General features: G+C 34.3%; 1 protein-coding gene across 2 annotated transcripts; it reads left to right on the top strand.

Moving 5' to 3' along the window:
- Positions 1-85: 85 nt before the first annotated feature.
- Positions 86-27,392, top strand: FGFR1OP2 (FGFR1 oncogene partner 2). 2 transcript variants are annotated; one of them, XM_058558621.1, is made up of 7 exons: positions 86-369; positions 14,837-14,985; positions 17,289-17,406; positions 18,399-18,541; positions 21,180-21,293; positions 23,801-23,914; positions 25,348-27,392. In XM_058558621.1, the coding sequence occupies exons 2-7, from the start codon at positions 14,851-14,853 to the stop codon at positions 25,483-25,485; spliced, it is 762 nt and encodes a 253-aa protein (XP_058414604.1). In that variant the 5' UTR covers positions 86-369; positions 14,837-14,850; the 3' UTR covers positions 25,486-27,392. The 2 variants fall into 2 exon arrangements, with proteins under 2 accessions (XP_058414604.1, XP_058414605.1); XM_058558622.1 differs by lacking the exon at positions 21,180-21,293 and having other exon boundaries at positions 91-369.

The raw sequence follows: 27,392 nt of genomic DNA, 5'->3' as shown, positions 1-27,392 counted from the left end.
AGTAGGTTAATAGGGAGGGACGTAGAAGGGACCCGCCCCCACCTCTCGCGCATGTCAGCGAGAAGCCGCAAATAAATCTCTCGGCTCTGCCCCCACGGCAACGCGAGGAAGGAAGTCTCGCGAGGTTGGGGCGCGCTAAGGGGGCTGGTCGGAGGCTGTCAGGGGAGGTTTTCCCCTCGCCAGTGATGGGGCTGAGTCCCGCTGACCCCAGAAGCTGCCGGTTTGCTGCCTCTGCCGGCTTCTGCGTCTGCTCACTGAAGAAGCTGAACAGGCGAGAGGAGTCTCTTTTCTTGGGTGCATAGGTCCCTGTTAGCAGAGGCTTTGAGTCCTAATCGCCACAGCTGACGGCTGCGAGGGATTGAGAGCAGAGTAAGTGGAATAAATCCAGGGACAGGAGCGGGCGTCGCGGGTCAGAAGCTTCCTTCCCCTGGGCCGCTCTGGTGCTTTGCAGCTCTTGAGTTACCGGCCGCCGGCCCTAGCCGTTCCCTCCGCCGGTTCCCCGCTCCTCGGAGCGGTACTTCCTCTCCCCGGCCCCGGCGCTGACCTCCTCTTTCCGGGACCGAGGTGCGGGAAGTTTAATGAAAAGCCTTGGCCCTCACCCTGTGGACACGCCCTCCGTATGCCTTTTCTTCCTGCCTGACCCATCTGGGGCTCACCATTGAGGGGAGGGAAGAGGGACCCTTTTCGGTTTTCAGTTTACCTGTTTGCAGCATATGACACGGATAACCATTCCCTCTTTCTTGAAACTGCCCTCCGAGGAATACTCTTTTCCTGGTTTTCCTCCTGCCTTTCTTCTGTATCCCATCTCTGATAATGGTACCAGTATCCATCCAGCTGTCCAAACTGGAAACCGTCGTCCGTGATTCTTCATTTCCACTCGCACGGCACTATATTATTTTTTCTTCTTTCGCCAGGATTATTGCACTTGTTCCCCAACTGGTTTCCCCACCGTCATCCTTCCATAGAGTTATTCTGAGATACAAATCCCTTTATATCACTCTTTTCGTTAAACTTTGTCAATAATCGTATTGCTGAGAAAATTAAGTCCCAATTGTGAAGCATGTCATTCAGACCTTTTATTATCTGTCCCAATCCATTTTACCTTTTTTAGTCTCATCTTCTTCAAATACCTTAATATTCAACCATACCAGACTACTGGCTGTTTCCCCAGACATGTGCATTTTCACAGCTCTGTGCTTTTGTATGTGCTGTACCGTCTGTCTAGAATGCTTACTCTTCTTTTTTTTTTCTTTTTTACTAACCTATCAAGACCCAATTCATAGATCATTGTCTTCTCAGACTCCGCCAGGTGATATTGATAATACCACTGTGCTCCCAAAGCACTTGAAACAGTTCTGCAGTATTTATTAGGTTGTATTATTTGTTCACGTATCTGTCTCCTGCCAATTTGAGCTTGAGTCTGGAATCATGTCTTATTCATCTTTGTAACAAAAGCTAGTCCAATGCTTGGCACGTCGCAGGCATTATTTATATATACAAATGTATACGTATTTATAATGTAATAATTCTAAAGATCCACCATAAGAGTCCTTAGTTTCCTTAAAATTATAGCATTTTAGAGACAGAAGGAGTGTATAGGAAGGAGCCAGCTTATATATTAGCTAAAAGGCCCCTGACCTGTTTTGAATATGAGGAACCCTGTACCCCTAACACACAAGTAATTGTACTTTTAGTATTTGCTGATTGAGATTATGCATGATGGCAAAAAACTACTATGCTTTGAAATGATTTTGTATTTTATTATACTAATATCTGTTTACATTTGAAAAATAATGGGATACATATGTGAGAGAAATATTTTAAGTTACAGACCATGCTTGCTGTGTGTACATCCATGCAACTCTTCCAGTGACTCGTTGGCCCACAGGTTAGAAATAACTGATTCAGATTAGGTTAGCTTCTTCTTGAATCATCATACCTGTTTGAACATATATGTATGAGCAGCTTATATTTAGCCACAATTCTAAGGTAACGTGTATTTAAAAAAAAAATTTTCTGTGTCCTTACTTTCAAATTCTGTTCCTTCCAACTTTAAAAATTCATCTTCTTCATAAAGCTGCTTCATAAAACTCCAAATATGTATTCATTCCATCATTTTCAAGGACAGTGAAAATTTTCTGTGCTTTCAAATACAGTGACGTCTCTATAAGGTGCTTATTTTTATATGTAAATTACATGCATTCTTTCTTGATGTCTTTAAATTATAAGTTTCTAAGGAAGACATAACTGTGCCTTTTTATTTTTCTGTTTCCATATGTATCTGTTAATATTATCTACTAATTAACATTAGAGGCACCTGCCTGAACCAATAAAATTTTTTGAGTAAACTAGATGGTTGACATTTATAGACACATCTCTGGTATATCAGTAGTCACAATATTTCTGTATAGTTCCAGCTATAGGATAGAGGATTTATAGATAAAAGAGAAAGAAGAATGACTTGAATTTCTTCAAATTTTCCTTAACCAAAATCTAAAACTAAACAGCTGGCAGTTGGTGTCTTGGGTGGGTGGTGGTTTCTCTTTTATCAGCAGCAGAATGTTGTGAACCCTCTGCCAAGAGTCTGACTGTGAATGTCTTTGGGTGGTAAAGTGGGCAAGAATGTGGCTAATGCAGAGGAAAACTGCTTTAGAAAAATTTCACCTGGAATTTGGGCCTACCTATAGAAAGTAATGTAAGTAAGTGCACTGTGACTAGGTAAGACAAGCGCTATAAAAATAGGCAGATAAATTGAGAATACGCCTTTTTTTACAAGTCTATTTTTAAAAATTTAAAACTTGTTAGAGAGTTTGGAAAACAGTCTTCCTCGCACTCCGCTTACCAGCCAAAAAAGGGGGGAAAAGCACAATGGTTTTCAAAAATGGTGGCATAGTAAATACATATAATAAAATATTTTAAATTTTTCTGTGGTTTCTCATACAGGAAATGAACAGGCATATTCTTAGAAACTCTGTGTCACTGTTTTTCTGAAGTACTAATAAAATTATGCTTTGAATTACCTGATGTTTATAATTCCTTTCTCTGAATTAGATATATTGTTATAGTTACAAAACAAACTTTAAATATAGTTCATTTTGATAGTAGTATTTCATTATGCAATCTAGACAATGTTTTTTAAAGTGGATGTTAATTGTAATTTCAAAAAACCTATCAGTAAACATTCATTGGTCTTATAATTAACTGTGATGCCTAATTAAAATGGATGCTAGGCTTTTATTAGTTATAAGGAAAAATACTTGAAATTTTGTTATTTTTTTCATCTTCATTTACACTTCCATTTATTTTCTACTGCTGGCTTGAAATGCACTTTTTATAATATTTTGGCAGTCCCATTGGTGAATTAGGGTCAGGGAATTTGCTTTGTTTTTCCACCTCGGGAAACTGAGATGGTTTTCATATAGGTGAAAGCAAACAGGGCCGTGGGGATCCACCTTGGCTCCTGAGTAGAGCTCTAGATTGGGGGTCAGAAATTCTGTTTCTGGTACTAGCTTGGCTCCTTTCTTGCTGCTTGGTGCTGTCATTCAGCTTCTTACATTTGGAATTCTTGAGTCTATTTCCTCATTGATAAAATGGGAATAACACTTGTCCTGTTGACCAAAAGACAGTATAAGGTAGTATTCCTTAGGTTCAGAAAGCTACCAACAGTTTGAATTAATTAAAATAATTACCTAGCAGTTTGATTTTACTCTAAGTGCTCTAGAGGTCCATTTGGATTGAATTAGGTTGGAGAGAAGGCTAAGAATAGGTGAAACAATTTTGAAGAAGAAAAAATTGACTTGCCCTATCAGATAGTAAGAGTTTATTTTACAGCTATAACAGTTGAGGCAGTGTGGTGTTGATGTAGAGATAGATAGATAAATAGACCCAGAAATAGAATAGAGAGCTCAGAAACGTACCCATACATTTATTGAAAAAACATACAACAGGTGTGGCATTAAAATTCAGTGGAGGTATTCCAACCACAAAAAAGAAATCATTATGTCACATGATAGAGGTGCTAATTATCACTACAATGGCAGTCATATTACAATATATAAATGTATCAAATCAACATTTCCTATGCCTTAAACTTACATAATGTTGTATGTTAAATATATTTCAATAAAAGAAATTCAGTGGGGGAGGAGTGTACTATCCAATAAATGGGTCTAGGGCAACTAGTTGTCCCCATAAGAAAAAGAAAATCTAAGTAGATACCTTCCTTATACTATACATGCAAATAAACACCAGATGAGTTAAAGACAAAGGCAAAACCTTGGGAACAGGGGGTGATTTTTTTTTGTTTTAAAATTAACATCAAATTGTCCTTTTTTGGAGTACAGTTCTGTTCATTTTAATGGGTACACAGGGTCATGTAACCACCACCACAGTCAAGATGCAGAACTATCTGTCATCCCAGAATACTCCCTTGTCCCACACCGTCTTCCCAACCCTAACTCCTGACAACTACTGATCTCATATCCCTCACTATAGATTTGTCCTTTTGGCAGTGCCAGGTAAGTGGACACAGTATGTGACCTTTGGAGACTGTCTTCTTTTACTCAGCATAATAGCTTTGAGATTCATCTATGTTGTTGCCTATATCAGTATTTCATTCCATATCATTGCTGATTAGTAGTCCATTGTATGGACTGTATATACTACAGTTTGTTTATCCACTCATTTCTCTACAGTAAATACCCAGAAGTGATATTGCTGGGTCATAGGGTAGTTATGTTTAACTTTGTAGGAAACTGCCAAACCATTTTCCAAAACAGTCATATCCTTGTGCATTCTCATTAGAATTGTATGCGAGTTCCAGTTGTTCTGCATCCTTGCCAGCACTTGGTATGTCAGTACTTTCTATTTCAGCCATTTTGGTAGGGGTGTAGTGGATCTCATTCAGGTTCTAATTGCATTTCTTTAATGGCTAATGATGTTGAACATATTTTCATGTGCTTATTTGTCATCCATATATCTTTTTGATTAAGTGTTAAAGTCTTTTGCTCATTTTAAAAAGTGGATCATTTATTGTTAGTTTTGAGAGTTTTTTTATATATTCTAGATACAAGTCTTTTGTCAGATATGTAGTTTGCAAATATTTTCTCCCAGTCCTTAGCTTGTCTTTTCAGACTGTCTTAATGGTATGTTTCCAGAGCAAATGTTTCTAATGTTGATAAAGTCTAGTCTATTAAATTTTTCTTTTATGAGTCAAGCTTTTGGTGTCATATCTAAAAAATCTTTGCCTAACCTCAGGTCACAAAGATTTTCTCTGTCTTTCGTCTTACATTTAGATCTATGGTCCATTTTGAGTTAATTTTTGTATGAAGTGTAAGAATTATATCAGGGTTAATTTTCTGACATACAGGTGTCCAGTCTTCCAACGGTTGAAAAAAGACTATCCTTTCTCCTTGACTTGCGTTTGCACCTTTTTCAAAAATCAACTGGCCGTGTTTCTGTGGGCTTATTTCTGAACTCTGTTCTGTTCTGACTGTCTCTGCCAATACCACGCTTTCTTGATTGCTGTAACTCTATAGTAAGTCTTAAAATTTGGTAGTATGATTTCTCCAACTTTGTTTTCAAATTTCTTTTGGCTATTCTAGTTTCTTTGCATTTTCATAGAAATTTTAGAATTAGCTTGTCGATTTCTACCAAAAAATCTTGCTGTGATTTTGACTGGAAATTGCATGGAATCTGTAGATCAGTTGTGGAAAACTGACATCCCCACTATGTTGAGTCTTCCAATCTATGAATGCAGTATGTCTCTCCATTTTTTTAGGCCTCCTTTGGTTTCTTTTTTTTTTTTTTTTATAATTTTATTTATTTATTTTTTCCCCCAAAGCCCCAGTGGATAGTTGCATGCCATAGCTGCACATCCTTCCAGTCACTGTACGCGGGACGCGGCCTCTGCATGGCCGTAGAAGCGGCGCGTCGGTGCACACCCGGGATCCGAACCCGGGCCGCCAGCGGCGGAGCGCGCACACTTAACGGCCAAGCCAGGGGGCCGGCCCCTCCTTTGGTTTCTTTCCCTAGCATTTTGCAGTTATCAGTGTACATATCCTACATATGTTTTGTTAGGTTTATGCCTAAAAATTTCTTTTTTTGAAACTGTTGCAAATGTCTTTTTTTAAATTTTGTTTTCTTAATTGTTCATTGCTAATATATTAAAAAAAACTTGATTTTTTTGTGTATTAATCTTGTATCCTATGACATTGCTAAAGTCACGTATTAGTTATAGAAGTTCTCTTTTGAATTCTTTGGGATTTTCTACATAGACAACATGTTGGCTGTGAATAAGGGCAGTTTTATTTCTTCTTTTCCACTCTATATGCCTTTTATTTCCTTTTCTTGCCTTATTGCACCAGTATGATATTGAATAGGAGTGACAATTGGGAACATTCTTGTCTTGTTCCTGATTTTAGAGGGAAAACATTTAGTCGTTCACCATTAAGTATAGTATTTGCTATATTTTTTTGGAAATGTCCTTTCTCAATTTGAGGAAATTCTCTTCTATTTCTAGTTTGCAGAGAATTTTTATTATGAAAGGATGTTGTGTTTTTTCAAATGAACCAATTGGTATGATCAAGTGGGTTTTTTTATGGTGAATTACATTGATTGATCTTCAAGTATTGAAACAACCTTGAATTCTGGGATAAACCCTAATTGGTCATGGTATATTGTTCTTTTTATATGTTGCTGAATTTGAGTTGCTCATATCTTCTTGAAGACTTGTGTATTTATATTCATGAGGGATACTGATCTATGGTTTTTTTTTTTTTTGGAATGTGTTTGTCTGGTTTTGGTATCAGTAATTGACATCATTTTATGAGTTTGGGAGTATTTTCTTTTATTTTCTCAAAGAGGCTGTGTAAGATTGATAGTATTTCTTCTTTATATGTTTGGTAGAATTTGCCATTGAGTTGAGATTTTTTGCAGAAGATTTTTAACTACAAATTCAATTTCTTTAGTAGTTAGGACTATTATAGAATAGTTAGAACTTTAATAGTTATAACTGTAGTAACTATACCTAATATTATAGGACTATTAATAGTTATCTATTTCCTCTTTGTGTGACTTTATGTAGTTTGTGGTTTTTAAGGAATTAATCCATTTCATCTAAATTATCCAATTCATGTGTATGAAATTTATTATTATGTTCTTTTATCCTTTTAGTAAATTAGGAATCTGCAGTGATATCCCATCTTTCACTCCTGATATTGGTAATTTATATCTTCTCTCTCGCTCTTTTTTTTTTTCCTTGATCAGTTTTGCTGGAGGTTTATCAACTTTATTTGCTTTTTCAAAGAACCAGTTTCTGGTTGCATTGGTTTTTCTCTGTTGCTTTCCTGTTTTCAATTTCACTGATTTCTTCTGCTCTTTTCTTTTAGTATTTCCTTCTTTCTATTTACTTTGGGTTTATTGTTGCTCTTCTTTTCCTGGTTTCATAAGGTTGAGGCTTAGATAATTGATTTGAGATTTTTCAAAAATTTTCTAATAAAAGAATTTAATGCTATAAATTTCCTTCAAAGTACTGCTTTACATGCATGCCAAGATTTGATATCTTGTATTTTCATGTTTCCTTAGATCAAAATATTCTCTGATTTCCAAAAAGATGACTTTTTTTTTTTGCTGAGGAATCACCCTGAGCTAACATGTGTTGCCAATCTTCCTCTTTTTTTTGCTTGAGGGAGGTTGTCCCTAAGCTAACATCTGTGCCAGTCTTCCTCTATATTGTATGTGCGTCACCGCCACAGCGTGGCTGACAAGTGGTGTAGGTCCGCACCCAGGGTCTGAACCCGTGAACCCAGGCCGCCAAAGTGGAGCATGCTGAACTTAACCACTACCCCACAGGGCCAGCCCCCCAAAAAGACTTCTTTTTTGACTTATGGATTATTTATAAGTGTGTTGTTTAATTTCCAAATGTTTGGAGATTTTCTTGTTACCTCTTTGTTGTTTATTTTAGTTTAATTCTTGTATGGTCAGAGAACATAAGTTATATGACACCACTTCTTTTAAATTTGTTAAGGTTTGTTTTATGATCCAGACTATGATCTATCCTAGTGAATGTCCCTTGTACACTTAAAAATAATGTGTATTTTGCTGGTTTTGGTCATAGCATTTTATAAATATCAAGTCAATCCACTTAGTTGATGGTATTTGTTCATTTCTTCTATATTCTTGCTGATTTTTCTGTGTACAAGTACTGTACTATCAATTACTAAGGAAAAAAAGTGTTGAAGTTTTCAACAGTAAGTGTTGATATGTCTGTTTATCCTTTCACTTCTTGTTCCACATATTTTGAAGCTCTCTAGTTAGGTACATATACATTTAGGATTCTTATGTCTTCTTGGTGAATTGGCCCTTTTGTCATTATGTAATGCCCTTTTTGTCCCTGGTAATTTTCTTTTCTCTAAAGTCTACTTCATCTAGATATTAATAGCCACTCCAGCTCTTTTTCTTTTCTTTTTTTAATATAATACCTTTGTTCCATATAATTCATATACTCTATACCTTATTGAGCTATAATTCCCATACCATTTAAATGGGTGAATACCCACTTAAAGCAGCATTTATTGGGTTTTTGTATATTCACAGAGTTGTGCAACCATCACCACAGTCAATTTTAGAATATTTTCATCACTCAAAAAAGAAATCTTGTCCTCATTAACAGTCACTCCCCATTCCTCCCACCTCTCTCAATATCCCCCTCTCCTCCCCCCTAGAAAACTTCTAATCTACTTTCTGTCTCTATGGATTTGCCTCTTCTGGACATCATATAAATGGAATGGTAAAATGTGTGATCTTTTTTGACTGGCTTCTTTGACTTAGCATAATTTTTTCAGTTTTCATCCATGTTGTAGCATGTGCCAATACATCATTCCTTTTTTTTTTTTTTTTTGGCCAAAGAAGATATTCCGTTGCTTGGATGTACCACATTTTTTTTATTCATTCATCAGTTGATGGACATTTGGGTTAGTTCTACTTTTTGGCTATTATGAATAATGTTGCTTTGGACAGTCATGTACAATTTTTGGCATGGACATGTTTTCATTTTCTTGGTGTATGCATAGGAATAGAACTGCTGGATTGTATGTTTCACCTTTTGAGGACCTGCCAGACTGTTTTCCAAAGTGGCTGCATCGTTTCACCTCCCAACCAGCAGTTTATAAAAGTTCCAAATTCTCTACATCTTAGCCAACACTTGTTATCTGTCTTTTTATTATAGCCATCCTAGTAGGTGTAAAATATCTCATTGTGGGTTTGATTAACATTTCCCTAATAGCTAATCCTGTTGAGCATCTTTTCATGTGCTTATTATTAGCACTCTGGCTTTCTTTTTATTAGTGTTTATATAGTGTCTCTTTTTCCATCTTTTTACTTTTAACCTACCTATATCATATTTGAAGTGAGTTTCATATAGACAGCATATAGTTGGGTCCTGTTTTTTAATTCATTCTGATAATCTATCTTTTCATTAGTGTGTTTAGAACATTTATATTTAGTGCAATTATTAATATGTTTGGATTTAAGTCCATCATCTTATCATTTGTTTCCTCTTTGTTCCTTCAATGTTTTGTCCCCTTATTGCCCCTTTTCTCCTTTTTTTTTTTGATTATTGGATTATTTGGATTTTTAATTCAACTGTTGTGGTTTTGACTATTATCTCTGTACAGTTTTTTTTAAGGAATTTCTCTAGGAATTACAGTTTACATATAACTTTTTAACAGTCTACCTACAATTGACATTTTATAATTTGAAGTGAAATATTGACAACTTATCACTATATAGGTCCATTTACCATCCTGCTTTTATATTTTAGTTATGTTCTATATTACATCTACAAAAATTGAAAATTCCATCAGGCAAAAGTTATAATTTTTGTTTTCAAACGTCAAACATTTTAAAGCATTCAAGAAAATAGTTTGATATATTTGCCTAGTAATTTATTATTTCTATTACTCTTCCTTTATTCCTGATGCTCTGAGTCTCTCTTCTGATTTCATTGTGCTTCTCTGAATAATTTCCTTTAGAACAAATCTACTAGAAATTAATTCTTTTTTCATCTGAGAATGATATTTATTTACCTTCATGTGTGAAGGATATCTTTCCTGGATGTAGGATTCTGGGTGGACAGTTCTGTTCCTTCAGGAGCTTTAAGTGTTCCATTTGCTGCTGGCCTTTATGATGTCTAATGAGAGATCCACAGCCCTTCACATTGTTGGTTCTCTATAAGTAATGTATCATTTTTCTCTTGTGGCTTTCAAGATTTTTTTGTCTTTAATTTTCAGAAATTTAATTATGATGTGTCTGATGTTGGACCTTCTTGGATTTATCCTGTTTGGGGTTTGTTGAGGACTGGGAATGATGAAGACAGGAAGATTTCTGAGAAAGAGGCAAAGTGTTACATATTTAAATTCATAAATAACTGTTCCAGTTAAATATGTTTCCATATTACTTGGTTGACAAGTGAGAATGTCCTTGGTAGGAAACACAAACTATAATAGTATTTTAATCATTGTGAGTATTTTGACTTTTCAACAGAGGACTTTTTCAACCTATCCAGAGCATAAGCATATTTAGGAATGTTACATAGTCCTAAACTATAGAGAGAGGCAACCCTATAAAATCCATTAGGAGATGTTCAAAAAATCCTTTAGAAATAGTTTTAGTCCTTGCTTCACCTTTACAGTTTTTCTGTTAATTTATTTACAAATAAGTCATGCACTGGGCCACATCCTCTGCTATCCAAAAAATTTTACCATCAGTGTTTAATGTTGTCACCAGTTTTTTTCCTACTGGAATGAGATGTTTCATGGAGTTTCTAGTGTCCATTTGAGGTTTTATCTGGTGCTGTCGGGTAGCCATTCTGACTGTGGCAGCTCGTATCCTCAGAGATTTTACAACTTTATCATCCCATGTTTCTTTTCAGAATTTGTCAGGCCAGATTTTGTGTGTCTGTGATGGAATCTTTAACTTCTCCAAGGATTTGTTATAATTTTATTGTTGTTTTATATGAGGCCCTTGCATAAGGACTTTTAGTCAAAGCAGTCTGGTTATAGTATACTTTAAAGTAGATCCATAGTATTTACAGTATAGTAGTATTAGTTTGTATAGTATCTTTTTTACTCTGTGTCTCTACCTTCATTATTTTAAGTAGCATCAAGCCATCAAGTAGTTAATGTATTTGTTGTTTTTTAAGGGATATCTGAGGCACTTCTTTTCTTTGCAACATTTCAAAGAAACAAATTATTTAAAAAATGATCCAGCTATTAGAGTGTAAATTTACTCTTTTATTTTAGCAAATTGCTCTCTCTTAGAGGGCCACGGTTAAGTCATTTGATAGAAATTGAATTTTATCAGAGTGACTAAAGTACCTATTGTATATCAAGCCTGGTATTGTCACTTTTTGTGTTTAATATAAAACCCATTAACAAACAGTAAAGTCAAGATTTGGTACTAGAGAATTCAGAAGTTTTGTTTTGGGCTTGGATAGTAATTGATTTGTGGAAACAATCATGAGATTTTCTTTCAGTAAATCTGGGTGTCGGAGTAAGAGTATTATATCAGTGGATGGGAACATGAAAAGAAGAGAGTAACAATATTTCATAATTGTTTAACTAGTAGAAAAATTAGGGTGATTTCCTTTAGCAATAGATTTGCTACGTATGGTAACATTAGGTTTCAAGACCTAGTACAAGCTCTGAAGATGCTTTGACTAATTTAGTTGAGGCCTGTGATTGCTCTGAGGCAAGGAAGCTAGGCTTTAGCTACTGAATTAAAGCATAGGATTTAAGAGGCAATGGGTCTTTAGTGCCATGTCGTTGAGTTACTATCCCCGGAACACAGCATAACCTTTTATATTTCAAAAAGAAAGATTTATGATTATCTAGAAAGACTCCATCTAGATTCAGGGCTCTGTTCCAATTAATCTCTCTGTCTGTGGATTCTTTTGCCCAGAGGATTCTGGAAGCATAGCTTTTTTTTTTCTTTTGGCAATTTATTGAATTATAAACAGTACATATAGGTATTTTCATGCCTTGGTCTCCTATTATCTGATTATACGTAGGAGCCTCAGTGCATTTTATTTGGAAACAGATCCTATCTATTAAATTTGTAGGGCCAGCCCCATGGCGTAGCGGTTAAGTGTGCGCGTTCCACTGCTGGCAGCCCGGGTTCGGATCCCAGGCGCGCCCCGATGCACCGCTTGTCAAGCCATGCTGTGGCGGCATCCCATATAAAGTGGAGGCAAATGGGCACGGATGTTAGCCCAGGGCCAGTCTTCCTCAGCAAAAAGAGGAGGATTGGCATGAATGTTAGCTCAGGGCTGATCTTCCTCAAAATAAATAAATAAATAAATAAATTTGTAGATGTTGTGTTACAGAGGATAAAGAAGTATTCTTCTGATAGTGGTCCCAATAATATCGTTTGCAGGCTGGGACTGGGATTGTTAGAGATTCCTAGTACATACTTGAGTTGTTCTATTAAACCAAGATAAACTTTATTCTTCCTTTATTCAGTCTTTTACAATTTTCTCTAGTCTTTCAAATTTGTTTTTTTATCGTTTCCTTTCACCATCTGTTACAACCAGTTATTTTTACTGTAAGACAAATGTGTTTTCTGTTTTTAATTTTTTTTACTTATTCAAATCAATTTGCCCCCCCCCCCTTTCTTTTTTTGCTTTACAGGTAACTTTAAAATTTTACTCTGGAGGATCTGGGGTTCTACAGTAGTGGGATTAATGGGAGACAAAGTGACTCGCGTATAAATAAGAAAGCCGTAATATTGTCCATCTATAATTTTAGGTGATTCCCATTGGAAGTTTAGATGAAGGACAGGGCATTGTTGGTTATTAATGTCTCCCTGGGAGCAGCATCTTGGACAGATTTTGGATAGTTGTCCTTTTGTGTTTTAGCCACTATGGGACACTGGTTCCTTTAATGGCCCTTTTGCTTATTGTATTTTCAATACCCTTATCTAAACCTCTCAAATCTTAGAAGACAAATCTTTTGGTGGTTTTATCTAGAGAGCCAGAAATTGTATTAATTTCCAACTTGTTTAATTCTTAAATCTCTCTGGAAATGTCCAGTCATATATTTCATATTTTCTAAATTGGCAGTTTTTACATTTTATTTTGATTAAATCCTCTTATTCGGTTTGAACCTATTTATAATAACAGGACAATATGCCCTTTGCTTCAGCTGTTGGGTATAACTAACAATACTGTTTGAATGTTTTCTGAAGTCTATTTTTTCATTTTCATTTAGTTTACAATTTTGAATCTCTGTTAAATATAACCTTAAATGAAAACCTACCAAAACTGCCTGATGTGTTGTGTTTTCTTTTTTCTTTTTTTTTTTTACTTTTACATAGTTGAGTTATTTAAATCTTCTCTTTTCTACCTTGCTGCATTTTTCTGTATCTGAGGGGCTAATAATTAATTGAACTATCTATAGTCCAGTGCAGTAGTATGTAACAAAGTCCTGCATTCTCTAGCAAATTTCTGCCTTTCTAAAGGTGATGAAAATTATAGCTCTTAATTACAGCCCTTAACTTGGATCTATACCAGAGTTTTAATTTAACTTTTTTTGTGTGTGTGTGAGGAAGATCAGCCCTGAGCTAACATCCGTGCTAATCCTCCTTTTTTTGCTGAGGAAGACCGGCTCTGAGCTAACATCTATTGCCAATCCTCCTCCTTTTTTCCCCCCAAAGCCCTAGTAGATAGTTGTATGTCATAGTTGCACATCCTTCTAGTTGCTGTATGTGGGATGCGGCCTCAGCATGGCCGGACAAGCGGTGCGTCTTGGTGCACGCCTGGGATCCGAACCCAGGCCGCCAGTAGCAGAGCACATGTGCTTAACTGCTAAGCCACAAGGCCGACCCTAATTTAACTTTTATAGACCTGGCTTCTGTCCTTGTAACTTTACAGTGTGATTTTATTTTTTGAGAAAACTCTGAAGAAAAGGTGGCTAATATAGAAGGTAAGGTAAAACTTAGTAGAAAGAGAAAAATTCAAGGACGGTAAAGTTAAAGTTTTTGAGCGAGATTATTTTAAAATTAAAATTTTGTTTTGAGGTCTCAGCATACCAATTGAAGAAGCTAACTATTGGCTATTTCATATTTTGTCTCTTAATTTTTTGAGCTCCTCGTAAACATATTATTTATTGATTTTAACATATCAAAAGTTTCCCATAATGGTCAGCATTGTTCTAAGTCAAAACTTTTTTTTGCCATTTACTAAGGAAAGTGCAAGAGTTAGGATTATAATGCAACTTTATATAAGTAGAAGTTCCTCCAGAAGAAGGTTGACACTTTGACATAGCATGACACATAGAGACCTCTTTGGCTGGTCAGTAGTATATGTTTGTGAACAGTGCCTCAGGTCACATGACCAAGCAAAGGCTATCAAGGATCTTATGGTCAGAGACAGAGACTGACAATCATTGACCACAGAATACAGACTAGTATAGTGACGTTTTTCACAAATGACAAGATAGGGCGTGCCCTCATGAAGAGCACAATTTCTATACAATGTAAAATATATTCATTGGATGTGTTTTTTTCTCCACCATAAATTCAGATGTTTTAAATACATTCTGATTATGTCTACACATCATTTACATATGTTCCAATTTTTTTTAATATTATAAATTCACTTTCAAGCTTGTGCCATCCTAACAGAAGCAAAACCACAGGTGTTCTTAGATGGTTTTTCTCCTCAGACAATGAACAGTCCTGTAACAAGTGTAGCTTAAGAAGCATATCTGTGTTCATGTGAAATTAAAATAAGATGATATGCTGGCTTTGTTTTGAGTCTTGATTTTGATTTTAATTATAGGTATTCCTTTAGAAATGAGTTGCACAATTGAGAAGGCACTTGCTGATGCTAAAGCTCTTGTGGAAAGATTGAGAGATCACGACGATGCCGCAGAGTCTCTGATTGAGCAAACCACGGCTCTCAACAAGAGAGTAGAAGCGATGAAGCAGGTTTGATTTTTTTCTTTCTCGTTGATTCCATTTTTTAAAAAGCTATCATTGACATTTATGTATTGCTTAAATCATAAACTTCTGCTTAATTATTATTTTTTTAATGTTCTCTAAAATTTAAAAGTAGTTTGATTTGTATGTTTCAGTTTTAGATTAAAATACAATTTTGTCACTTTCAGGTGACATAGATATGTATATATATTCTAAAACCTGTAGACTTGATCAGTTGTTTTTCTCACAGAAATGCATATTTGAATTTAGAAAATATGTTAATTTATTAGGTGTAGATACATTTGACAAACACCAGATAATATCTTTTACTAGTATTGACATGTTTTACTGTGTCTCATATTTTTATAATGTAGAAATGTTTATATTTTTCTTTATAAAAGTACTTAGGTGATGTCATTTAACAACAAAATAGTTTTTGGAAATGATGCAAGGCAGTATCTGGTTTACACCTTGTGCAGTTATTGCATTTGTACTTGCTACCTTATTTTTCATTTAATGATGCCAATTAAAGAAGAAATGAAAAGGGCTTCACTTCCTGTTATCTTTACTGTTGTATAAGAACTTTCCGGTAGGCCGTGGAGTTTAGCTACTATTTTAAGCTCTCTTCTGATAAAAATTTTTAACTGTTAAGAGAATTATAAAATCTCTGATATTATGATGGAAATCAGTGGAGGAGAATGTGTATTCATAGCCTCCTGTTGTGAAACTCATCCATTTTGTAAAAGGAAGCAACCCTGGGATACTCCTTTTAACAAAGCTACTGGACATAATGGAGCAAGTTTACTTATTGTTTTGCAACTCTGTTGCCCTAAACAGATTACATACCTCCCTAACTGTCTAGCTTGACTCATGCATTCCAGTGAACATATATCTGCTATTGAGTTGTAAAAAAAGGAGTGTAACAACCAAAGTTAACCAGGAATCTTATAATGAATACGTTACTAAGTGGCTCATCAAACTCACCTGAAAATAGAGGAGTGCAATTTTAAAGTTAGCTTCCCATTTATTTAAAAAAAGACAATTTTGGATTTCTTTTGCACATGTTCTTTTATTATCATTATTATTGAGATATAATTCACATGCCATAAAATTTACCCTGTTGAAGGGTACAATTCATTGGATTTTAGTATATTCACGGGTTGTACAACCATCATCACTATCTAATTCCAGAACATACTCATCACCCCAAAAGCCTGTATCCATTAGGAGTCATTCCCTAGCTCTCCCTTCCCCCAATCCCTGGCAACCACTAATCTTTCTATCTCTGTGGATTTGCCTATTTTGGGCATTTCATATGAATGGAATCATACAATATGTGGCTTTTTGTGACTTATTTCTTAAGGTAATGTTTTCAAGTTTCATTCATGTTGTAGCATGTATCAGTACTTCGTTCCTTTTTATTGCCGAATAGTATTCCATTGTAAGGGTACAGCACATTGTGTCTCTCCATTCATCGGTTGATGGACATTTGGAATGTTTCTATTTTTTGGCTATTATAAATAATACTGTTATGAATACTTGTGTACAGGTTTCTGTGTGGACATATGTTTTCAGTTATCTTGGGTATGTACCTGGGAGTGGAATGGATGAGTCATATAATAACTGTGTGTTTAACTTTTGGAGGATCTGCTGGACTGTTTTCCAAGGTAGCTACACCCATCAACAGTATATGATGGTTTCTCCACATCCTTTCCAACACTTGTTATTGTCCTTTCGATTAAGGTCATCCTAGTGGTTGTGAAGTGGTATCTCATTGTTGTGTTGAATTACATTTCCCTAGTGACTAATGCATCTTTTCATGTGCTTATTGGCCATTTGTATATCTTCTTTAGAGAAATGTCTCTTCAAATTCTTTGCCTATTTTTTTTCTACAGCTTTATTGAGATATAAATGACATATAACATTGTGTTAAGTTTAAGGGGTACAACAAGATGATTTGATACACATATATATTGCAAAATAATTACCACAATAAGATTAGTTAACACCTCTCTTACCTCATATAATTTACCTTTTGTGTGTGTGTGGTGACAACATTTAAGATCTACTGTCTTAGCAACTTTCAAGGATATTATGCAGTATTGTTAACTCTAGTCACCATGCTACACATTAGACCCCCAGAACTTGTTCATCTTGTTTGCCTGTTTTTTTAATTTTTTTTTTTCTTATTATTGTTGAGTTATAAGAGTTCTTTATATATTCTGGATACTAAACCCTTATCAGATATATATCTCAGATATATATTTTCAAATATTTTCTCCCCACATGTTGTTTTTTAATCTTTTTATTAGTATCAGGAAGAAATTCAAGAACTTAATGAAGTTGCAAGACATCGGCCACGGTCCACATTAGTTATGGGAATCCAGCAAGAAAACAAACAAATCAGAGAATTGCAACAGGAGAACAAAGGCAAGATATATTATCACTATGGATAACAAATAAAAAGAAAACTTTAATCTGCAATTGTACTGTCAACTTGAGACCAATTAATATTTTCAAAAATGTGAAAATGGCCAACTAAATTTACATTTTGACATTAATCTCATTTCTAGTCCATATGCCTAAATCATATTTATTGCTCTTTATCCTGTCCTATATATGAATGTCTACCTTGCTTGGAGTCATCTTAGATTCTCATCTTCACTGTCTAGTTTGCACCATTGTTGTTACCTATGAAATAACTCAGTTTCATTCTCTGCAGTCCCACTCTTTTGGCCCCCAGCTTAGGTGTTGATAGTCTCTTGCCTGAAATATCCTAATTGGTCTCCCTGATTCCAGTCTCTTTTCCCCCTCCAATCCATCTTCAACACGGGCGTCAGATTGATTTTTCAAAAATATATCTGATCATGTTATTCTTTTGCTTAAGAACCTTCACTGTATGCTTATTTTCTTATCCACCCACCATCCACTTTCATGTCTCCCTGCTTAGAATGCCCTTTCCTTTATTTTTCAGCTCAAAGAATGCAAGTTCATCTCAATATTGTACTTCTGTGAAGCTTTCACCAATTTCTCCCCACAGACTTCTCTTATATATTTGAATAGAGCTCCACTCTATACTTACCACGTTGTGTTGTGATTATTTATGTATTTGTTTTCTCCGCTAGACTCCAAGTTCCATAGTCTTTTGGTATTCCTAATACAAAGCATCATCTGATACTTAATCATTCAGTAAATGTTTGTTGAAATTATTCTCAAAAAATGAGTTTAAAATGATAATTTAAAAAACTGATGAAGGACTTCATTTGGTATCTTTTGTTTCTATATGGCTAGATTTTTATACATCGTGTTTTCTTTTTAAAATACCCTCTTTATAAGTTGCTTTTTTGATAAATGTAATGTGGAAGAGAATATTTTATACATCTTTAATTCATTTGAATAAAATATACTGTTATTCCTGATAGAATTACGTACATCCCTGGAAGAACATCAGTCTGCCTTGGAACTTATAATGAGCAAGTATCGAGAGCAAATGTTTAGATTGCTAATGGCTAGCAAAAAAGATGATCCGGGTATAATAATGAAGTTAAAAGAGCAGCACTCCAAGGTAATCCATTCTATACATATAATTTGAAATGGAAAAGAAGGACAATCGGTTAACTTGTGTTCAGATTATTTTTTAAAATCACAGGTATCTAACATGACATTTAATACTGCATTTTTTTGACATTTTCTGCTTTTCCTTATTTTTTGCATTTCTTATTACACATCATTTTGCTTGATTGTGCCCTAGTAGCTTTAATATATATTCAGAAATAAACTTTATTTGGAAAATAAAGGTAAGTCTATTCGATTCAAAATTATTTTTATAAGGTTATATGCTTTTAAGAAATATTTATTCTAATAGATTTGTGTATTGACATCTCTTGCAAAAATAAAACTTTCTAAAATCTGAAAGCAGCTAAAGGTAGATTTGTTTTTCTTAAGACTTTCTTTTTTGAAGACTATTTGTTTTTCTTAAGACTATTTTCATCCAGACTCTAAATAATCCTGATTATAATGGAAAAACCATGGGGTGAAGGAGAGGAAAAGAACCAATATATTGAAATTTTGTCCCCCTGCCGCCAAATCATGTATCAGTTAACATCATTTTTAGAGACAGAGCTGAACTGGTTAGAAATTAGTGTTTTTCCTTCTGTTCATCTTACTCGTTGTTGTCCCTGTGTCTGTCCCCTTGTGTATGTCCCTATGTTTGCTAGCAACTGCTATGAAGGCAAGTAGAATAATCCTTTCCCATTTACATTTTATTTTAAACTGAATTTTAACTGCTGGTGTGAAATAAAAATATTAGAATAGATTGTAATTACTAGGTTATTATCTGTATTGGATAATGGTGAGCTATTATTAGTTATAACTAATATTATTTAAGAAATATTGATTGTTATAAGACATTTTTATCTTTCTCAATTATTTATTTATTTTTTTTTGTGAGAAAGATCAGCCCTGTGCTAACATCTGCTAATCCTCCTCTTTTTTTTGCTGAGGAAGACTGGCCCTGGGATAACATCCGTGCCCATCTTCCTCCACTTTATATGGGACACAGCCACAGCATGGCTTGACAAGCGGCGCATCAGTGCGTGCCCAGGATCCGAACCGGCGAACCCCGGGCCGCTGCCGCAGAGCGCATGCACTTAACCACTTGCACCACCGGGCCGGTCCTATCTTTCCCAGTTATTGAAACACATTTTAGATTCTTTAAAATATTTCTTCCACCTTGGTGCTTGTATGTATTTTTAAATTATTAATTATTCTATTAAAATTAAATACCTAGTAAATAGATCTTTGTGTGACAACTTTACATATTAAAGAAGTTAGTAATAGATACTTCTTGTGTCAAATAGTAAAATAAATTAAATTAACAAATATGGGTTTAATGTTATCTAATTATGCTATTCATTTCCTAAACAAAAGGAAAATCTTGGATATTTAAGTGGCAATCTTTTGAATATAAAGTGTATCTGTTGTTAATGAGATCGATCATTATAAAAACATTTAAATTTAAATGTATAACTCAAAAGTTTTTTTTAAGGTGCAAAGATGAATTGACTTAAAATTATTGGTAAAATAAATGTAATCTTGAGAAATTCCAAAAGGCCCTTATGTTTAATAACCTAAGAAATAAATTTTTTAAGATCTAAAGATAAGAATACTCAAAGTGCTTAGAATAAGATACTGCAACTTGCTAGTCCCATCTGGTAGCATCTACGACAGAAGCAAATGTTTTCTAAAACACATTAGATTTTACCGTTCACCAGAGCTGTTTTATTAATTAGCAAAGTTAAACATTTCTTAAGATAGCTGTAAGCCATCCTTTTTCATTATGTAGATTGAATTCTTCATCTAAGTGCTGATCCTTGCCTTTCATAAAATGACTGTTCAGTTACTTGTTATTAATTCTAACTAATACATATTAATGTTTGTGATTTTGATTTTTCCCAAAAAGGAGACACTTCGACTCAATTAAACATTTATTAACACCTGCACTGGCTTAGTTATTATTAATAATAAGATGAATGAATGAATAAGTTCTGTTACTCTACCATAGGAGCTTACAGTGTATTGGGAGATACAGATACAAACATAACCATCTAATATAAGGTAGGATGTGATGAATCCTAAAATAGAGATATGAATTGTTACTGGAATACTAGAGGAAGCAAGATTATTTCTCATGAGGAGAATCTGGGAATGTGTCAAGGAAAGGAAGAAATCCATCTAAATCCAGCCTTGAATTAATTATTGGGGTGGGGGGCCATAAGCAGAAGTGGATGAGCAGAGAAACTTGTGTGATAAAGGCACAGAAATATGAGATTCCAGGACATGTTTAGGTGCTAGTGCTGATATGCCTAAACACAAAAATAATTTTATATCACATTTAGGGGTGACAAACAGAGTTAACATGTAACAGCATTTTTGAGTAAGAGACCCTTTTGAGACTACTGTAATATAGAATTTTGCCCTCACCTAGAAGTTTTTCAGCACTCATTTAAAAATCAGTAAAATGTTTGAGAACTCATTTTCATCCAAATACTCATTTTTACATTATTTTTGAACAGATGCCTTTTTGGAAATTTTAAAAAAGCAAACATTTCAAACAGTTGGCTAACACGCATGAACTAACACTCATTCAGTTTTTAAATTACGGATAATATCCGTATTAACATTATAATGACTCTATACTACAGATTGACATGGTACATCGTAACAACTCCGAAGGATTCTTCCTTGATGCATCTCGACACATCCTTGAAGCATCTCAACATGGACTGGAGAGGAGGCACTTGGAAGGAAATCAGAATGTACACTAAATAAAACAGTCAACTTTTGGGGTGTGGATGGAAGGGGGGCTCCATTTAAAAAGTTCTTTTACGTTGAATTTTGCTGCCAGATTAAATCAGCAAATAAATGAAATTGTTTTAAGAAATGCTGTGCTTTTGATGGCCGTGCAAAAATATTCAGTGTAGAAACTTTAAATCTGTCATTAATTCTCTGTGTATTGTGTCATACCCAGCCTTAGATAAATGCAGGCTTTAAAGGTTGTTAGGCCAGCTTTTCGTTTTGTTGCTCTTGTTAACTGTTGCTGCAAAATTTTAGTAAGCTTTAAACAGTTATTCTCTTTCTGGACACCAAAAGTGTTTTCTTGGCAGTAATGTTAATCTGATTTCATAAAAATTTTGTTAAATCAAACTGTTAAATGAACTGTTTTAATCCAGATTTTTAATATTTTATAGTCCTTTAGTTCGAGTTCACACTAAAAATGCCTTTATTTAGATATTATGATAAGTATAGTAGTACACTCTCCATTATGTCTTAACTGTCTTTTGTTTTTCTTTAACTTAATTGTGGAAGGTCTCTATTGAGCAAAGTTGAAATAAACCTAAACCAAAGTTACAAATGAAAGGCATTTCAAGACAGTTGAAGGATCACACTCCTGACACTTTTTGCCTTTACGACAGTTTTGAAAGCACAGGTCTTGCGCTCTCGTACCCATTAAAAGATCTATGATATTTCCCTAAAGATTTTATTGTAATAAGTGAACCATCGATGAACTGGGCTTATAAAAATACTGTTCTGTTTGAATTATTGGGGGTTTTTTTCTCATGATGATTGTGTTAGAACAGGCTCTGTCCTGGAAAAATTAGTGGTATCTTGTTTTCTTCCATTTTTAAGGGTAAAGAATTATTTGCTTCCTGTGTAGTCTTTTAATCTAGGTCAGTGCCATAGGACACCAAATCATAAACTGAGAAAGCTGTTGGTATTCAAAATTTTTACTCATTACCCTTATTCAATTTGCTGCTGCAATTATCCGTACTTAACTTGCTTTTAAACATTATGCTCCCTTTACAGTGGGAGGTATTTTAATCATTTTTTTTTTAACTATTGCAGAATATGACAGATGTTTGTCTTGATATCATTCTTGCTGCCATAATCTAATCCTGAGCTATCCAATAGAACTTTCTGAAATGATGGAAATGTTCTTTATCTGTTACTGTTCAATATGGAAGCCACCAGCCACATGTGGCTATTGAACACTTGAAGTGTCCCTAGTGCAACTGAAGGACTAAATTGTTAATTTTTTTAAATGCATTTGATTTTAATTAATTTAAATTTAAATAGCACCATATTGAACTGTGTAGATTAGTCCTTTATTTTGCCTTCTTTCTGCATACTAGCGTTGTATAGGTTTCCCCGTTAATATAATTATTTTTGTTGGTTAAGAAGGTATTAAATGTGTGGTTTACTAAAGATATTCCTATTTGTTCTCCATATTTCTTCTATAGTTTACCAGTTTTGTAGGTTTAGGGAGGTCCTGTTCAAATCCTTTTTACAAATACAGTATATACAACTATTTAAGAGACAATATTTATTTGGGAAGCTATTAACTTTTATGTGTAAGATTTGGCCTTAATGTAATAAAATAACCTTTGATTGCCAGTGAACAATGGTCTATAGAAGCTGTTCATTGAGAAAATGATTATTCTCAAATTTCTGTTGATTTTAAACTTTTGTCTGTCTCTTTCACTTGACTGTAAGCTCCTTGAAATCAGGGAACATGTCTTAACAGGCTTCATATTGGTATTGCCTAGCACAGTGCCTGGCACATCGTAGGTGTGCAAAAACGAATAAGAATGAGATTGGAAGAAATTTATGCTACTTGCTGCACAAAGAAATGTGGATGTCTATTTTATACTGAAGTTTTATTTTGAACAGTTTGCAAAGAAAGTCATTTAATATTTTAGTACTTGAACTCTGTTCATTTTACTCAATATTTATTATCTGTTATGTACTGAACACTAAATAATAGGCAAATATAAACAAGATACAGTTCCTGCTCTCAAGGAGGATTATAATCTAGAAAATGTTCTGGATTGGAATGAGATCAATTTTTAGGCATGGATAATACAGAAAAGATTTGTAAATCGTGAAAACTTCAGGGGAAAAGAGATTGAATGCGTCACCGTTACTTTGATCAATAATATATGTAGGTGCAAAAAAGAAAAAGTTGCTGATCGTTTGTGGTGAGAGCAATGTGACATATGAGTACTATTTTTGCTAGTGAGTTTAGTTGTATTGTGCTGCTTATCCTTAATTTTAGTCCTAACAGAAATCTGATTCAAAAGCACGTTCATGGTCAGTCAACTTTCTTATAAATATCTGTTTGATATATTACATTCATGTTAAATGACAATGTAAGAATATTGCATTCATATTAAGTGGCAATGCAGATTTTATAAAAAGGAGAGGATCCAAAAATAAAAATAATGAAGTGTTTCACTGATTTGCAACTCCCATTTCTTTTTTTCAGGAATTACAAGCACATGTTGACCAGATAACTGAAATGGCAGCAGTAATGAGGAAAGCCATTGAAATTGACGAGCAACAGGGTTGCAAGGAACAGGAACGAATACTTCAACTTGAAGTAAGTTTTAAATTGCAAATGTAGGTGACAACTGTCCATACAAAGATTTATGCCAGAAAATATATCCCATTTTTAAATATTTATGTACTTTTGTGGGATACTGGTAATGTTCTTTTTCTTAATCTGGATACTGGTTATATGGGTGTACAATGCAAGACCATTTATACAGTAATGAAGGAGTCTAGGATCAGTAGTAACTTGTGTTTGAGAAAACTGATTTTTTGATGCTGTGTTGCTTCTGTTATTAGGTGAATATACTTGTTCAATTTAGTAATTTTAAAAATTTCTTTATTCTATTAGAGATCACAGTGATGCAGGGAAGAAATTTTTAGTCCACAGATAATATTCTTTGGGCGCTTGTATTTTTCTGGGGAGTATAAAATCTTGTCTCATCTGTCCTTGATTTTGTGGTAATGAATGCACAATGTTGAATAGTTCAAATCAGTAGAATAGACTTTTATACTTGAAAAGCTTCATTTTGAAATCATGATGGAGAAATTGGTTATAGAGGGCCAAAAATGATTTCTCTCTCTAAGCATACAGTGTTCTGTCATTCTTTATAACAGGGGTAAGCAAACGTTTTCAGTATAGGGCCAGGTAGTAAATCTCTTAGGCTTTGCAAACCAGACAGTCACTGTTGCAACTGCTGTACTCTGCCATTGTAATGCACAAGCAACCATACACAAAAAAAGGATTGGGCTTAACTATGTTCCAGTAAAATTTAACTTATAATAACAGGCCTCAAGCCAGGCCGTAGTTTGCTGATCCCTGCTTTATACCACGGAAACTTTCTAAGACCAAAGACAGAGTAGTAAAGAATAAATTATGAAAGTTATTTTTAAATGTCTGCAAATTTCTTGCAGTAACTAATCTAGAAAAAAAAGGGAAAGTTGTTACCATTGCTAGATTTGGCCACTTACTTTCCTTCTTGAAAAATGTCACCACCTACTCAGCCAGCCCTGCTACTGTCAAATTCCAGTGAGGGAAGCAAACCAGATGGCTTGTCCTGCATTCCATGCTATCATGGAAAGTAATAAAAGAACCAAAGTACTAAGAGGTTCTAGTCCTGGGGTATTATTCACAGGCTTTCTGAGTTTATATAAATATAAATCTAGATGTTATTTTCTTCATCCATGCTGTGATTGTAAAATAAGCCAATTTCTGAGGTTCCATCTACGATTACAGCTGCATGAATGAGAAGGCTCTGCAGTGGTGGAAGACGTTGAACACAGAATTACTATCTCTTTAAAAAAGTGTTCTGTGGATTCAAGTTGTCAGCTTCAACTGCATATATCATTTAGTACATTTCTGCCAATTACAGAACTTGCTTTTTATTTGTCAAACCTTTATATGTTTGGCTTTTCTTAAGCTATGTTTGTTCTCTTATAGCCACTGTGGTGACTCCATCTTTGTTTTTGTTTGCCTTCTTACAGCAAGAAAACAAAGGCTTGAGAGAGATCCTTCAAATAACTCGAGAGTCATTTTTGAACCTTAGGAAAGATGATGTGTCGGAAGGTACGTCTTTGTCAGCATTAGTGACCAATACTGACCTGAGCCTGCGGAAGAGCTGAAGAGCTTCTAAGTCTGCGAGCTTCTTACCAGGCTGCAAATGGTCACTGGGACCGGCCTACTAAAATGAATGAATTAACAGAAAAATCAATCTCAAGCTGCCCTTTATTTTTTTTTTCTATAATATGTACAGTGCACTGGCAATGACATTTTTAAGAAATAGCAACAAAAAATGCATAGTTAATGGTCGTAGACTTTATTCCAAAATATAATTGAAAAGTGAAAACTAAGCCTTTGTTAATTGGTGAACAAAGGAAAGATTTTCACAGCGACGGCTGAACGTATCAGGAGCTTTCAGCAGTGCTCTTGGCCTTCTGGATGATACTTGGATAAACACATTCCCAGTAAATGTTGGGAATTCATAAAAGTATCCCAATTTTAAAATACAAATTTTGCCATGGTTTTGTGAATGGAAGATTGTCATGCTAAATTTTATCCTCCGTCTTTTGTGTCAAAGGCTAACAAATAGCTTATGTACCATGAGACTTCAGCTTTAACGATTGCCTGTCTACTTTTATTATTTAAATGTTTGTCAAAGAAAATTCAGTTTGAGAGGCTGTAGGAATCTTTTATATGCACCATAAACAAAAGAGGTAATTTAATTTTAGCTAATTTACCATAATTAATACTCAGCTAACAATTGTCCATAACTTGTTTAAGTATATGAAATATTTCAGGAATGAAAGAGAAGGAATACTACTTTCTAAGAAAGAAGATCTTATAAGAGACATATTTAGTAGGTTAAACTACTCTTGAAAGAATAAGTTTTGGTTCTAAATCAGTAATGAAGATGAGATTTTTCTCTTCTCTGGTTGATCTTTAAGGATATTATGTAGCTCATTTAGCTAACAGAGTTGATATAGCAAGCTAGGTATGGTAATTTCCAAGTAAATTGAGAATTCCTCTGCCTCATAGAACTCTTTTTTAAAAGTAATTACTCTTAAGAGATACAGAAAAAATAAAATTTCAAAAAAAAATGATTTTTCTGGATCTATTCTTAAGCTCTATATGGTCCTCAAGGCTGTAAGATTCTTCTTATAACTTTTCAGTCAAAAGGGGGAAAAAATCTATGGATTTAGATGTATTTGTTTGATTTTTTACAAAATACATATCCAGTATGTAAATTTTTAAAAGCTACCAGAAATAGAAATGTGCTTTAACATCAATTGAAATCTAAATTTTTCTTATTTTGTGGTGGTTATAGAATAAAAGGATAAAATAAGAGCATCAAATATGATTAAATATGTTATACTCATTTATATTAAATATAAAAATTAGCACAATAGAAAATTCTACTTTTGAGTATATAATTTGTTAAAGAAATATTCACATGGTGATTTTTATGTATAATTTCATATATTGGTAAAATTCAAAACTACTTTTCACTTCAGAATTTTTCTATCTTAAGTTTGGAGTAAGTGGGGTCGATGGGGCTAATTGAATAGAAAAGGGCTAATGGCCCTAACATTAGATTTCCTTTCTCATTCAGAGGCCTTAACTGATATTTTATAAATAAATGACAGTTTTTATTTTTAAATCTTTCTATTGATTTTTGGGAAAGTAGCCCTTACTTTGACAGTACATTCATTTATATAGTTTTCATCCCAAGTCAGAATTTAAGAAAATAAGTTACACCATTGAGATTTAGTCTGAGGCAGTTCATTGAGGCAGCTCTATTATAAAACATTACTTGATAAATAATTATTTTTGTAAACAAATAAGTTGAGTTAATTTATTCTTGGTGTTCTTACTTGGATATAATTTTAAGATCTTTGTGTTTAAAGACATTTACTTTGTTATATAGCAACAGTTTTCCATCCCATACTTTTTTTTTTTTAAAGCAGAACCTTAAATTTATGTCTGAGAGTATGTACTGCATAGGACCTATTTTATCAATAAAGATGAGTGA

This window comes from Diceros bicornis, chromosome 17 (assembly GCF_020826845.1).
Source record: "Diceros bicornis minor isolate mBicDic1 chromosome 17, mDicBic1.mat.cur, whole genome shotgun sequence".
NCBI lineage: Eukaryota > Metazoa > Chordata > Mammalia > Perissodactyla > Rhinocerotidae > Diceros > Diceros bicornis.
Note: the sequence above shows the minus strand (reverse complement) of the source record. Positions and strands in the feature narration are given on the sequence as shown.